The sequence below is a fragment of the Hypomesus transpacificus genome, chromosome 11 (genome assembly GCF_021917145.1).
Source record: "Hypomesus transpacificus isolate Combined female chromosome 11, fHypTra1, whole genome shotgun sequence".
Classification (NCBI taxonomy): Eukaryota; Metazoa; Chordata; class Actinopteri; order Osmeriformes; family Osmeridae; genus Hypomesus; species Hypomesus transpacificus.
In genome coordinates, this window is record NC_061070.1 from 14,634,031 (window position 1) to 14,647,800 (window position 13,770).

At 45.1% G+C, this 13,770-nt stretch overlaps 1 protein-coding gene across 2 annotated transcripts; it reads left to right on the forward strand.

Moving 5' to 3' along the window:
• The first annotated feature begins 9,706 nt into the window (after positions 1–9,706).
• Positions 9,707–13,732, forward strand: rab4a (RAB4a, member RAS oncogene family). Of its 2 annotated transcripts, none has more exons than XM_047030198.1 (8): positions 9,707–9,831; positions 10,382–10,462; positions 10,576–10,690; positions 11,180–11,242; positions 11,457–11,611; positions 11,827–11,922; positions 12,084–12,236; positions 13,091–13,732. In XM_047030198.1, exons 1-7 carry the CDS (start codon positions 9,816–9,818, stop codon positions 12,197–12,199), a joined length of 642 nt encoding a protein of 213 aa, XP_046886154.1. In that variant the 5' UTR covers positions 9,707–9,815; the 3' UTR covers positions 12,200–12,236; positions 13,091–13,732. The 2 variants fall into 2 exon arrangements, with proteins under 2 accessions (XP_046886154.1, XP_046886155.1); XM_047030199.1 differs by having other exon boundaries at positions 12,087–12,236.
• The last annotated feature ends 38 nt before the right edge of the window (positions 13,733–13,770 follow it).

Here is a 13,770-nt window from a genome sequence, read left to right on the forward strand (position 1 = left end):
CGCTGTTCGAAATTATCATAAAAAATGTAATTTTTCCCCCCCAATGTTGACTCCATGGCTACGGCCTTGGTATACAAACAAGCAGACATTAAACTGGGGTAGTTCTATGGATCATATAATTTGGTATAAAATAACTGTAATGTCTTTCCAGTCTTTAAAAAGTGACTCTTGATTGGCCTTTGTACCATTCTAATTACCAGACAACCAAACAGTGGGCGCTCTTCTGTCAGCCAACTAATGCCTCTGTGAGCCACTATAACAGTTATAGGTCACTTTCTGTGATCTTTTCAACAGTTACATCGATCTGAGTCAGAGGAAGGGCTTGTGTGGGTGCATGCGTGCCTTTGTGTTTTTTTTGTGTGTCAAAACAGTCGTGTTTGAGCACAGCTTAGAGGCCAGCCCATCCATTGCTTTGAGATCAGAGTTAACATGACAAGACGGCATAGATAACATGAGAACACTAACCACAGATGCCCAGACGCATCTCCGTCGACAGCTCAAATAGTTACGTAAGTCGCCTGATGTAGGAGGGAAGCGACGGAGAAATGACACGAGGGCTGGATCATAAGATGTATTTCTGTTTTCTCTGTCGATTTACCCACCAGCGTAGAGGGCGGGCAGTGAGGAGCAGGGAAAGCTGAGGAGAGGCTTGGCTGAGACAGAAAAGCTGTTGTTTCTCAGAGGCTCTGGCCGGGACACTAAGGCTGCTGGACAAGGAGAAGAGGTTACGTTTGTCTGGACGGCTGCCCAGCTTGTCACTGGCAGGAAATGATGATCCACTTGTTTCTTCATGTGCTGACAGAAAGAGGCAACCAACAGGCCACAGCCTGAGTCCTTTGTCTCCCAGAACCCACTTTGCCCTACTTTCAACACTGCATATATATACATGTTTACTTTACAGGGGGATTTCAGGACAAACACGTCTCACCATATATCAAAACCATATCTCTATCACCACCATATGCAGTTTGTGTTTATGTCCATACAGTATTTTTCTTCAGCCCAGTATCAGGCCACATTGGCGAGAGGCTACACAAGAGCTAACAAGACACCTAATAAACTGGGCACATGATCCAAGTGGATCCAAATGGGGAGTTATTGCAGTATGTGTGTGTGGTTCAACACTTGGCCAATACATTGTGGGCCACAAGAGGAGTTTGTTTATGTTAAGACGGTGCTAGTTACGGGTCCTGGTGGAGTGTTTAATAGCAGTTGGAAAAACCACAAACAGGTTGTGTGTGTCTCACCACACGTGTCTGCACATGTGTGTGTCTTTGTGCTCCAAGTGTTTCTTTTAATAACCCCCCTCAGTACATGATTTCCCCAAACAGAGCAGGATGACTAGGCAGATAGGTCATCTATGACCTCTCCACCACATTCAAACACCCTTGCAGTGCTCCCTAGGCCTGGCTGCTATCTACATTCTGCCACATGCAATGAGCCAGACTTGACAACGTGGCAGACTTGACAGCATTACAGAAACACACAATGGCACTATTGTGTAAGTCACACACGGTTAGGCAACATGGGGGACAACTGTTATCTCCATAACTGAAGTTTGATGGGCAAAAAAATAAATCAGAGCATTTTACTCACCACCAAATATTAATCCAACCCAATACAACCAGTGTGTATGTGAACATGTGACATTGTCTGTAGTGGAGCACAGCTGAAAGGCCAACAGATGTCATTTAGAGGGGTGAAGTGACACCTTCCCAGTCAAGTGACTTGTATTTTTTTTTTTTATTGCAATCAGTGAGAGACCTAGAGCACTTGGCTTTCTCTGTGTGTGTGTGTGTGTGTGTGTGTGTGTGTGTGTGTGTGTGTGTGTGTGTGTGTGTGTGTGTGTGTGTGTGTGTGTTTGTGTGTGTTGAATGAATGGGGTCAAGGGAGCTGGCCCAGCAGTCGTACTGGCTGTGGACCTTCTAGAAGACTTCTGGCTCTGAGTCATGTCTCTCCATCCTCCAGCAGCAGTAATTGGGTCCAGGCTTCTCAGAGTCTCCACTTGTAACCATGACAGACACAGTGAAGAGACAAACAGAAAAGGGGACAGAAAGACAGACAGACAGACAGACTGGTCAATATACCGGTACAGACAAGCAGACAAGCAAACAGATAGGGCGTGAGCAGATCAGTCATCTATGTTCACTTATAGTCCCTGCTCTTGTCTCAGAGGACCAGAAGGAGTCTGGTAGACGTCAGAGTAGATCAAACAGTACAGGTGTTCAACCTCATCAGGATGTTTTGCTTTGGAAGAGGCCCCCACATCTGGGTTGAATGTGTTAAGAATTACTGTACTGTAGTAAATGCACCGTCTGTCTTTTGAAACAGCGAATCTCATTTTCGTCATTATATGTTAGTCAAATCCTACAGTTCAGACTGTGGTAGGTTAGTAAGATGTGCAAGACATGTGACATCATAGCTCTATGTAGCATTTCAAATCAATGACATAATATATGACTAAACTCCCCAAAACTCAATATATAGTGTTGTGTACCTGCAGAAAGAGGGGGAGTGAGATAGAGACAACGTTTTAAAAGGAAGAAGGAAAGAAAGAGAAATGGAGAGAGAGAGTGAGCATAGAGAGAGAGAGAAAAAGAGAGAGAGAGAGAGAGAGAGAGAGAGAAAGAGAGAGAGAGAGAGAGAGAGAGAGAGAGAGAGAGAGAGAGAGAGAGAGAGAGAGAGAGAGAGAGAGAGAGAGAGAGAGAAACTAATGTGCACTCATTTGGGCTTCTTCCAGGAAGTTGAGTTTAACAAAACAACAATCAAATCTTCAAAAGGAACAAATAATTGTGCCCAGCTGAGAGCACCATAATGTTTGAATCTTTTATTGAGCAACGTATCCCTCTGTAGAAAGATCTTTCACCCCCTGAGCCCTTTGTGTCCCCGTCTGACGAATAATACACACATACATCCTTACTCCAGTTAAACTGTGGGGCATCTTGTTTATGGAGATGACAGAAGAGAATTAATTTATTTCACATAGGTGCGATGTTTAGTGTGTTTCCAGTTGAGTGTCCCATTTGACACAGTTGAGGACCAACACTCTTTCTAGGGGTTTCTTTGGGCCTATTTGCACGTCTCAGAGAGAGAGGCAGTGGACTGGTAGAGCGAGCTTTGTGTAGACAGCAACGCTGGGAGGGGAGGATTAGAACCTGATATTGAGAGAGGTAGGGGAGAGAACAGACTCCCTCTGAGGGGGTTTATTAAGTCGTGGCCTAGAAACCAGATGTAACCAGCCGGTCTCCCACACACACACACACAAACACACACACGTTCACACACACACACGCTACCCCCCCTCCTTACCCCTTGTTCCCACCGGCCCAGTCAGGCTCATGGCAGCTGGCCAGAACTTTTGTCTTGTTTTCAAACTTTGTGAGCTGACACAAATGTGAAGGCAGACTTGGCTGTTAGGAGAGAGGCCAAATCAAATCTACTTTCTGCTTTGAGTCTCTGACCTCCTAGTGTGCTGCCTCACTGTCTTCAAAACAGCACACATCAAACTTCAACAAGAACAACAAAAAATAAACACAATTTGACATTCATTGCATGACAGTTAATTTATGGTCCAACCCAATAATAATGGATTCCTCAGTGCAGAGGCCTTTAAAACATAATTCAAACGGTACGTTGAGAAAATGAGAAGCAGCATTGGATCCCTTTTCAGGACCCTGTCTTCTCTCCATGGGCTCCCTTGGTGCTGGAGGAACTTGAGGCTTTAGAAAGACAAGAGAGTAGGGGTGATAAGTGAGGAGTCCTGCGGTACTGGAGCATGGTGCCCCTGCAACAGCAGTAGCGTCGACTCCCTCTCTGGTGGTCGGTCCTGGCAGAGGAGCGCTGACAGGAAGAAGTAAAAAGCTGCTCTGTCACATAGCTTTGATAGAACAAAGGCCCACACACACACTCACATACATCAGTGATAAGACCTATCTCTAGCTCTGCTCTAGTGTTTGCATTTGTGAGGGCCTTCTCCTTCCCATAATGCCCCTTCGGCTTCCCCGTTATGAAAGATTGGAAGCCAATCTTGTGGTTTATTAAATCCATCTACAGATGAATCTTATCTGCTTGATGTGTTTAGAAAGACATCTGTGCTTATATTCTGGTGAGAAGTTGTGCAAGGGTTGGTCTGTGGGCCAAAGGGGGATGTTTTGAAAACATGCAAACCTGTCAAACTGAGCAGAGTTACACTCACTCACACACACACACACAACCCGTGAGTGGATATCTGTTATCACAAAAAACAGCTAGCTAGCTACAGCTGCCCTGAAGTGCCATAACCATCCGCCTTCACCCAGTGAAGCGATGGTGACACTTGGAGCGTGAAATGGAGGAATCCTCCACAGGTCCAGCACATGGACAAATCAGCAGCCCACAGCTCCATGGGCTTTGTGAACAGATCAGGTCACAAAGTCTCGTAATCACATCCTGAGGAGAGAATCTATCCTGTCATATTCTAGAGGTTAAAGTAATAAATTACTGTAACAGTGTCCTAGACTACAGCTGCAGGTTAAAGGCAATCCGAACACATAGCACTGGACTTTGATATGTCGTCATAAGATATCAACTGGAGTGGAACCAGATATAACACATAAACCCAAACTGGATAGATGTAAGGCAATAGGGATATGTTTACATGTATCAGGTTCTGCCTGTATAATTGCATAATATGTAACACAACTCTTGTGGGAGGGAGGGAGGGAGGGAGGGAGGGAGGGAAGGAGGGAGGGAGGGAGGGAGGGAGGGAGGGAGGGAGGGAGGGAGGGAGGGAGGGAGAGAGAGAGAGAGAGAGAGAGAGAGAGAGAGAGAGAGAGAGAGAGAGAGAGAGAGAGGGAGAGAGAGAGAGAGTCAGGGAGAGTGAGGGGAGAGAGAGTGTGAAAGAGAGAGGGGGAGAGAGAGAGTGAGTGCGAGAGAGAGAGAGAGAGAGAGAGAGAGAGAGAGAGAGAGAGAGAGAGAGAGAGGGGGGGGGAAAAAGAGAGAGAGAGAGAGACAGGGGGGACGAACGGACAGAGACAGAGTTCAGAACATGATGTAATGGACCAAGCATGCCACGTACAACAGATGTTTATATTTCCACATATCTTATCTGCTTTATCCCATACCCCACCCACCCACCCGCCCACACGCAAACGTTGACAGTCCCCCTGGTTGGTGTGAGAGAACACTCCACCATGACTACCACTGACTGAAGGTTGAATGAACATGTTCTAAATGTCACACATCACAGAGCCTTCATAGCTTGTAGGAGCTGCAGGAGCTGCAGGAGCTGCAGGAGCTGCAGGAGCTGTAGGAGCTGCGCTCTCCAAGAAATCAGATTTTGCATCTACTGTCTGGTTATCCAGCCACTGGGATATTACAGTACAACTTTACAGTAAAAATACTCCCTTGATTTGGAATCTAACCGCAAAACCATCTGCTCATCTGTGGATGGAAAACTCCCTAACAGTCAAGGCAGGTGTTTCCTATGGGAGTGTGTTGTCTGCGTGTGTGTGCAGACGTGAGCGCATGTGTGTGTGTGTGTGTGTGCTTGTGTGTGTAAGCCTCTACTCTGGGAGAAATAATCTCATATAAAGACTTATTGATCCAGTAAACAACACTGGCAGGATTGTTCATTTGAATCAGCTGATGGAATGACTCAAACTGCTGCTACTCCTCCCCCTGGCCACATCAATGGCTGCTGTGTTTACTCCAGAATCTTCCATTTTAATATTTGGTGTCTAAAACAGGTCTTAAATGGTGAAATTGTTTTGGTCGAGGTCTGCATTTTAGAGCAGTCCTTTTGTATTTTTCCTACCATGGTGATTGCTGACTCATTCTTTAGCCGCTCTGTCCAACAAGGAGTATCTTTACAGGAAAGGTCCACGTCTATTTTTCAGGCAGTGCTTTTCCTGAAATTCCATTGTCCTGATGGGTTTTTTTATGGACAGGATAAGATAAATTTGGAGGATGGAGGCTTTCAGAGATTCAGATTAGGGGTGTAAAGGGGGAGGGCAGTATTCATTCCTGTTATTGAGGAAACGTCAACGGATCTCTGTTAAGGCCTTGTACCCATCATCATGACACACAGAAACTGATACCCCAAACTGCACACACTCCTATCGCCAAACAGAGAGTGGCAACCTGAAACCAAAACAGCTGACATGACAACTTCCTGTTTCCTGATAACTCAGGATTAGCCATGTCAGAGAGTTTCCTGTCCTGTGAGTGTTTTGTGTGTGTTTGTGTGAGTCTAGTCTCGGCTGCCGTGATCAAACACAGCCTCGTCTGTCTGAATACCTCAACCCTCCTGCTCCCCTGGCCTCCTGTCCTCCTCCACTGACGCCTCCCCCAGACTCCTTTCCACACACCTCCAACACAGCCTTGTCCCCCCAGCCCGCATTTCCCAATCCTCCTCCCTCTCCCACCCCCAGACCCTCTGTCCCTCCCCAGTATTGAGGTAGGAGGAACAATGCTGAACTCTGTGTACCATGAAAGACTGCGTAGGCATCCTTGCCTGAAAGAAGCCATTCAGCCTTACTCTCTCTCTCTCTCGCTCTTTCTCTCTCTCTCTCTCTCTCTCTCTCTCTCTCTCTCTCTCTCTCTCTCTCTCTCTCTCTCTCTCTCTCTCTCTCTCTCTCTCTCTCTCTCTCTCTCTCTCTCTCTCTCTCTCTCTCTCTCTCTCTCTCTCTCTCTCTCTCTCTCTCTCTCTCTGCAATTGGAGGGTGGTCTGTTTGTTTGTTTGTTTGCTAATCCCCCCGACCTCTTTCTCTACCATACACACACACACTTGATCTATATCTCTCTATATTAATGCAACTCTGCTCCAGCACTGCTTAGTGGACATGCATGAGGTCTAAAACTGCACTGTACACTTTTTCTGCTCAAGTGGATGTCTGAGCTACAAATGTGCCATCTAACCCCACCCTCTCCCTCATCCACCCCATGTGCTAATTTCTATTACATAATGAAAATATCATGCATCTTTCATGGTCTAAAAATACCAGGTTGATAGTGCAGGCCAGGCCCAGTGACTGTAAGGATCACAAACAACTGTGACACTCAACATCCAGGCTTACAGTAAAAGCTCTTATCAGAACCTCCAGACACTGCCTGGCAGACTGATCTCGACTGACTTGGACTAATATAGTTGTATTTGTGTTTCACCAAACAGTTGGACTGAGTAGGAAAACATTTGGAAGAAAATTTGGAAATTTGAAACAGTTTGTCTAAACTACTGAGTAGTCTAGAATGAATACATGCATGGCAAGGCCAAGTTTGCCAGTGAATACCTCCAGTGTGTGTGCGTGTGGGTGTGTGTGTGTGTGTGCCATATGAGAGTTCTGTCTTTGCAGGCAGACGGGCAAGCAGCACATAATTCCAGCTAGTTGGGCTCCTGTGGTTCCCCAGCCATCAGTCAAGTTTAATACCCACTCACAGTCAGCTTCGCTGGCCTGGAACCTGCACAAGGCCACCTTTCAGCGGGGCCACTTGGGGCTGCTCTGAAGGCTCAGGGTGAACTGGGGGACTATGGTGACACGATGGCATTGAGTGCTGAACCTCAGATCCACAGCAGCCAAACAAGTGGTTCCCAAAACAGGAAAGTATGTAAATTATAATGGTACCCAAATTGATATGTATAAACTCCACTACACCTACACCTGGCTTGTGTATTACTCTGTCTGTGATCGTGTGTGTGTGTGTGTATATTTTAGAACTGGGAATCCCTGCTGGCCAGTTTCACCCAGCAGGGTTGGTCGTATCGGCAGACAAACAGCTCCACTGAGAGCCAGAATTGTTAATGTACAGCCAGGAGCCTCAAGGTCTAGCTGGGGTAACAAGCAGGGTCTGTTCAACAGTGTCCAGTGACCATGGACTTATCTAGTTGGCATTGATGAAATGCTTCCTCAACTGGTTCATGTAGACAGATTCAAGATCTGCTAGTCTTTTCCCAACCTGCCTCTTGATAATGAGACCACAGACCAGCCTGTTTTGCCACTACACAACCCGTACAATTACTCTCCGTCACGTCCTTGTACTGTTGTCAGTGACAGGGGGGTGTCAATGACTGTCTTGTTCCTTGTGGCCTGCTCTTGATGACAGATTTCATGTTTGAGGGACAAAGTCCATGGGTGTATTTGTTTATGTGCAAGCTGTGTCCACGTTATAACTCTCTTTTACACAGACCCCTGTAGACTAGTCTCTCACCCTCCAAGTGTGTTGTGACAGCTCTTATGTCATTACATAATTTACTCAATAGATACATGGAAGACAATATACTGTATGACAGATATATAAACTGATATTAGTTTATTTAAATGTGTATACAGATCAGTCAACATCAAGGCTAATTGCTGTATTCCCTCCATCCTTCTCATTTTTCCTGTTGGTTGGCTTTGAATAGATTTATTTTTGGAACCTATTTATAAATGTGAACCAAAAATAAACATGACAAATAACATAGTCATTGTCCCCATCCATTCACTAATGGGATATCAGTTAGGCAAGACCTTTATCCAAGTCCTCTCGACTCCATTTGACCTGTCTTTCACTTGCACACAAACATGCACGTACACACATATACACACACTATACACATACATATCTGCATGCAAGTACTCATAAACACACACACACTTACCGACACACACACACTTACCGACACACACAACTCTCTAACAACTAAACTACAAAGACACAAAGCCCTCCCATGTCAGAGACATCCTGGCTGCGATGGTGTGATGACATTTTTAGATTCCAAGGACAGTTCATTTCCTCTCTTCCTGGTTGCTATTGTGTTCCAGTGATACCATTGGTCCCCTGGGACCAGCTCTGGTTCCATAGTTGTGGACCAGCTTACAGAGGGGAGAATTGGAAGGCCTCATAAATTACTACCAAGAGTCCAGAGCAGATGTGTTTGAGAGCTTAGTGAGAAAACCGTTTTCTACTCTGATTTTATTTGGACAACCTTTTAAGTAATATATGCAAAAAGTAATGACAAACAATTAATTCATTATCTTTAGCACACTGGTTAAATGTTTAATGCATTCCTACACCTCAGAACTGTACCAAAATGGGCGTTATCATTTTGTGACAAAGACTTGTAATTGTGACAATATTTTGACTACCTTTTGCTGTTTCTGTCAATATTAAGCCAAAGAGTATAAATCAAGGAGGCAGACACATCTCCTTGTAATGTCATACAGATGTCCTAAGCGTTTACATCCAACAGTCCAGTTCAACAGGATGTCTGACTAAAAAACTCATGATAAACCTGCCTGCCATACATCCTCAGGCATTATGTAACTGAGACTATAAACATGTCCTGTCCATCTGGAGACAGCATGCTTGCTAGTGAGAGTGTTCTGTTTACAATAGGCTGAACTATGGAATCATTGTAGGAGCAGTTCAAAGTGTGGACTATAGAGTCTATATACCCCTGTCTATAGTATAGACAGACAAAAAGAATGAAGGGAAGTTGGAAATCAAAATGTGTTGACAAAAACTTAAACAAGGGTGTGATTAGAAACATATAATCACTTCCTAGCGTACATAAACATACAGACAAAGAGTGACAAGTCATATTGTTGAGAGTAACGACACGACACATCAATGGTCGTAATTGACTGGTGTCGTGGTCTAAAATTGGTGTAAAACACGATACAATACTGTCACCTTGTGGTGAGTCATTGAGTCTTATCGAGTGGCTTTTATTTTGAAAAACACCAACGGGAAGTGTATAGGAAAGTGCGCTAGGATTGTATTAGGGATTTTTCCTTTCTTGACCCTCGAAAAATATCAAGAGGACTAGTTGTTGCTATCAAAACACCGGATTGGCCATGTCAGAAACATACGGTAGGATACCATGACTGGTCCACTCACATTGACAGCTCGCCGTGACAATGTCGGTGTATTGAAGACATCGCAATGTGTCTGGTGATAGAAGTAGTCTATGCTACCTACAACTAGCTAGGTGGCTAAGATGTTTACTCATCATCGCAGGGCATCACATCAGTGCAGGCAGCAGCTTGTGTTCACTCGCTCACTGCGCATACTGTATTTGAATCAAATTTTGAGCGACAAACATAAATGTCACATCGAATGTATATTCCATTCAAATGTATGAACTGCTATCAAGGCGTGGGAAAATCTGTTACACCGGCTTTGAAGCAAATTGTTCTGTTTGAAAGGTGATGTAACGCGCTTGCTTGATAACAAATCTCGTGTTATCTTAAAAGTCAAATTAATATGGCAGCATTAGATCATCATCATAGCAATGGCTATTTCAGATGTATTTGTAAATACCATTAGTAATTGCCATAGAGCTACGGTTTATTTCCATATTGGCTTCCCTGTTGGATCAGGGTGGCGTGCCATCTGTGTAATAGATGTTTTCTTTTCTCAGATTTCCTGTTTAAATTCCTTGTAATTGGTAATGCGGGAACTGGAAAATCCTGTCTTCTTCACCAGTTCATTGAAAAGAGATGTAAGTGTGCACATACAGTGAATAAGTGAACACTCAAGTACTTTGTGCTCATTTGGAAAATTATAAATAATTCATAACAGCTTTAAACAGCTTTTCATTTTGATCATTTCCAGTCAAAGATGATTCTAACCATACCATTGGAGTGGAGTTTGGCTCCAAGATCATCAGCGTAGTCAACAAGTTTGTCAAACTACAGATCTGGGACACTGCTGGACAGGAGAGGTTCAGGTACATGGCAGTACTCAGTGGTCTAGTGGTGCCTGGACAATTCCCTAGAGTACAATTTAGCATTTTGTTTGCACAACAAAATGTATGGTAGTGAGCTGGATACCTAGTGTACGTACTGAAAAAATATAACAAATTAAATTACACAGTCATGGACAATAAATTGCATAACAAGACATCCTTTTAGGAGCATCCTCCTTGCCAGAGCATCCTTCAGTGTGATTTATGGCCAGCTCTCCATCTGGTGTAGCCTAGGACTAGCCCCTTAGCCAACTTGCTGGCTAGATATCAAAGGCTAATACATAGATAAGCTCTGCTTTATATAAAATGTACATCTTGTTAACCTTTTTTCCTTTATCCCTAAACATTTTACTAAAAGAGCAAGAAACATACAATGTATCTGCTGCAGAGTCTACAACTGTAAAATTCTGTTAATCATCAACTTATTATTTGCAATTGGTTAAGTATTGGCTTTGATCATGTTGTTTGTAGATCTGTGACCAGGAGCTACTATCGGGGAGCAGCTGGAGCCTTGCTCGTCTATGACATCACCAGGTCAGATTATACAATGTGTTCACTTAATAACAATGTGTTCATTTAGCTGACATACAGTACAGGGGGGCATTTGAACCTGCGACTCATCATCTGCTTTAAATGTAAATGTAATCTAACCACTGAACTACATCCTTCACTTAATCCTAGTTGTAATAACTGACTCTCTTTTCCACCCCGTCCTCCCTGCTCCCTCCCCTTTATGCTTCTGTCTCAGTCGGGAGACCTATAATGCACTTACCAACTGGCTGACAGATGCCAGAATGCTGGCCAGTCAAAACATTGTCATCATTCTGTGTGGAAACAAGAAGGACCTGGATGCTGAGAGGGAGGTCACCTTTCTGGAGGCTTCTCGGTTCGCCCAAGAGAACGGTATGCTACGGCTGACTGTGTTGAAGGAGTATCTGGGTCTGCTTGTGTGTCTGTATTACATAGTTATAAAAGAATAATCACTGTTAGTGTGGAGGTAATTCAGTTTAATCCCCACTAGAGGTCACTGCTGAACTTCAATTTGTGGCTGTAGCACTTTGTGTGTTTAGGTGTGTTTGTATGTTACAACACCTTTGTGTGTGTGTGTTATTTTGCAGAGCTTATGTTTTTGGAGACCAGCGCTCTGACCGGGGAGAACGTAGAGGAGGCCTTCATCCAGTGTGCCAGGAAGATCCTCAACAAGATAGAGTCAGGTACACGTCTAACCCCTGAACTCTGACCTCCAACCGTGTTCACTAGCCTCGTTTTTTCGTCAATTGAACGTTCGAGCCTTAAGGAATCCCAATCTAGTTAGTAAGTCTCCAATGCTGTCCCTCCCTTTCCTCTCCCTCCCCCCCCCCCCCCTCCCCCCCAGGAGAGTTGGACCCGGAGCGGATGGGTTCTGGGATCCAGTACGGGGACGCGGCGCTGCGCCAGCTCCGCTCCCCACGCCGGGCTCAGCCACAGGGAGCCCAGGAGTGTGGTTGTTAGTGAGCATGCTCAGTAACCAGCCTGGAGCACCTCCAAGGTGAGGTGAAACCACACTACTCACTTCGACCCAAAACACACACACTTTGACCCTCAGACACACACCAACACACACGCACATACTGTACATACACAAGCTTGGTGTAATGTTATGTTAGGGTCAGATCCTAGTCATGGCTTAGTAATACAACTCCAGTGGTATGTCACAATACTGTGTCTGGTGTGTGTGTGCATGCGTGTGTGTGTGTGTTTGTGTGGTGCACTGAGGCTGAAGAGGGTCTGTTCTTAGTCACCTCGTGAAGAGGGAGGAACCAGACATGAGATATGGGCTATTTCTGTCTCCCAGTTCCAAGTGTGTGATGTGTCTGAGATTCAGTCACCAACAGACTGGGGGTCTAGCAGGGTGGGGGGCTTTGCTGCCGTCCTGGATGGGCCATATTTGGCTCCTAGGGGCTGACACTGGGCTGGGCTAGCATGCAGAGACCAGGGAGGTCTCCAGGCTGGAATGTAGTAGCAACAGTGAGCTCAGTGTCAGTAGAACTGGATGGATAGATTTGGTGTGGGCGGGGGTTGGTCTGCTGGTTGCAGATTGACACAGAGGCTGTAGTGGATTCTTTCCCCAAGGTTCACACTCTCAATTTGACCTGATCCGAAGTGACAGACCAACAAGGCTAACAGTGCGGTCTCTCGCTCAAGGGACCGTTTGTAACCCTCTCCATCATATCTTGACAGTTTGATGTAACTGAATTGGATTGCCTTTTACCGCCCCCCTCCCTGCCCCCTCTCCTTTACTTACACCCATGCCTGCACCCCTGTCCCTCTGTCACACCCTCTCTCTGTCCCCCTCACTACTCCTGTCCCCACTATCGCCCCTTTTCCCCTCACCTCCTCCAGGCAGGTTTGTGAAGACCAGGAGGACGATGTGGGGAACATAGCGTGGCTCACGTTCACATAGCTCATGGTGTTGAAGCAACTCTTCCCTGACCTTCCTTTGACCACCATACGGACCGTTCTGGCCCTCGCTACTAGAGATGACCCACACAGGCTTGTGGCCATGCCCTCTCTGGAGCGCCGAGCCCCTCCCTGGACCCCTCCGACAGGCCTGATACGATCCACAATCCAACATACCCCCTCACGAATGGACCAAACCCTCCAATCAGCTGATATCTTACTGACTGCTGTCCTTTCTTTGACTTTCTGCATCCTGCATCTGTACAGGATTACCTGTAAAAAGACCAGATGGTTTACTCTTAAAGCATGTTTTATGGACTGAAGAATATCAAGTTATTAATTATACACTAAGAAATAATCTATAGATTGTTATATTTACATATCACATTTATCATGTTGTGTTCTGATGAGATACGGACCGGTCCTGCCTGATATGCACTGGCTCCTCTGACCTGCTGTTCCACTTAGTTGTTTATTTAGTTCATGTTGTTGTTGTTTATTTTCTCCTTATGTATCATGATTTTTTAACTTAACTTATTCTCACATGTATATCTGCACTTTTTGAAATAAAGTATTATAAATGTATGCTCCTATATTGCAAATGGTGACTAGCGGATGGTTAG

Bases quoted from the DNA above. Each gene is read 5' to 3' on its own strand.
- rab4a (XM_047030198.1), top strand. The intron at 10,691-11,179 runs GTACATGGCAGT...TGTTGTTTGTAG, and splicing joins GCTGGACAGGAGAGGTTCAG to ATCTGTGACCAGGAGCTACT. The intron at 11,243-11,456 runs GTCAGATTATAC...CTTCTGTCTCAG, and splicing joins CTCGTCTATGACATCACCAG to TCGGGAGACCTATAATGCAC.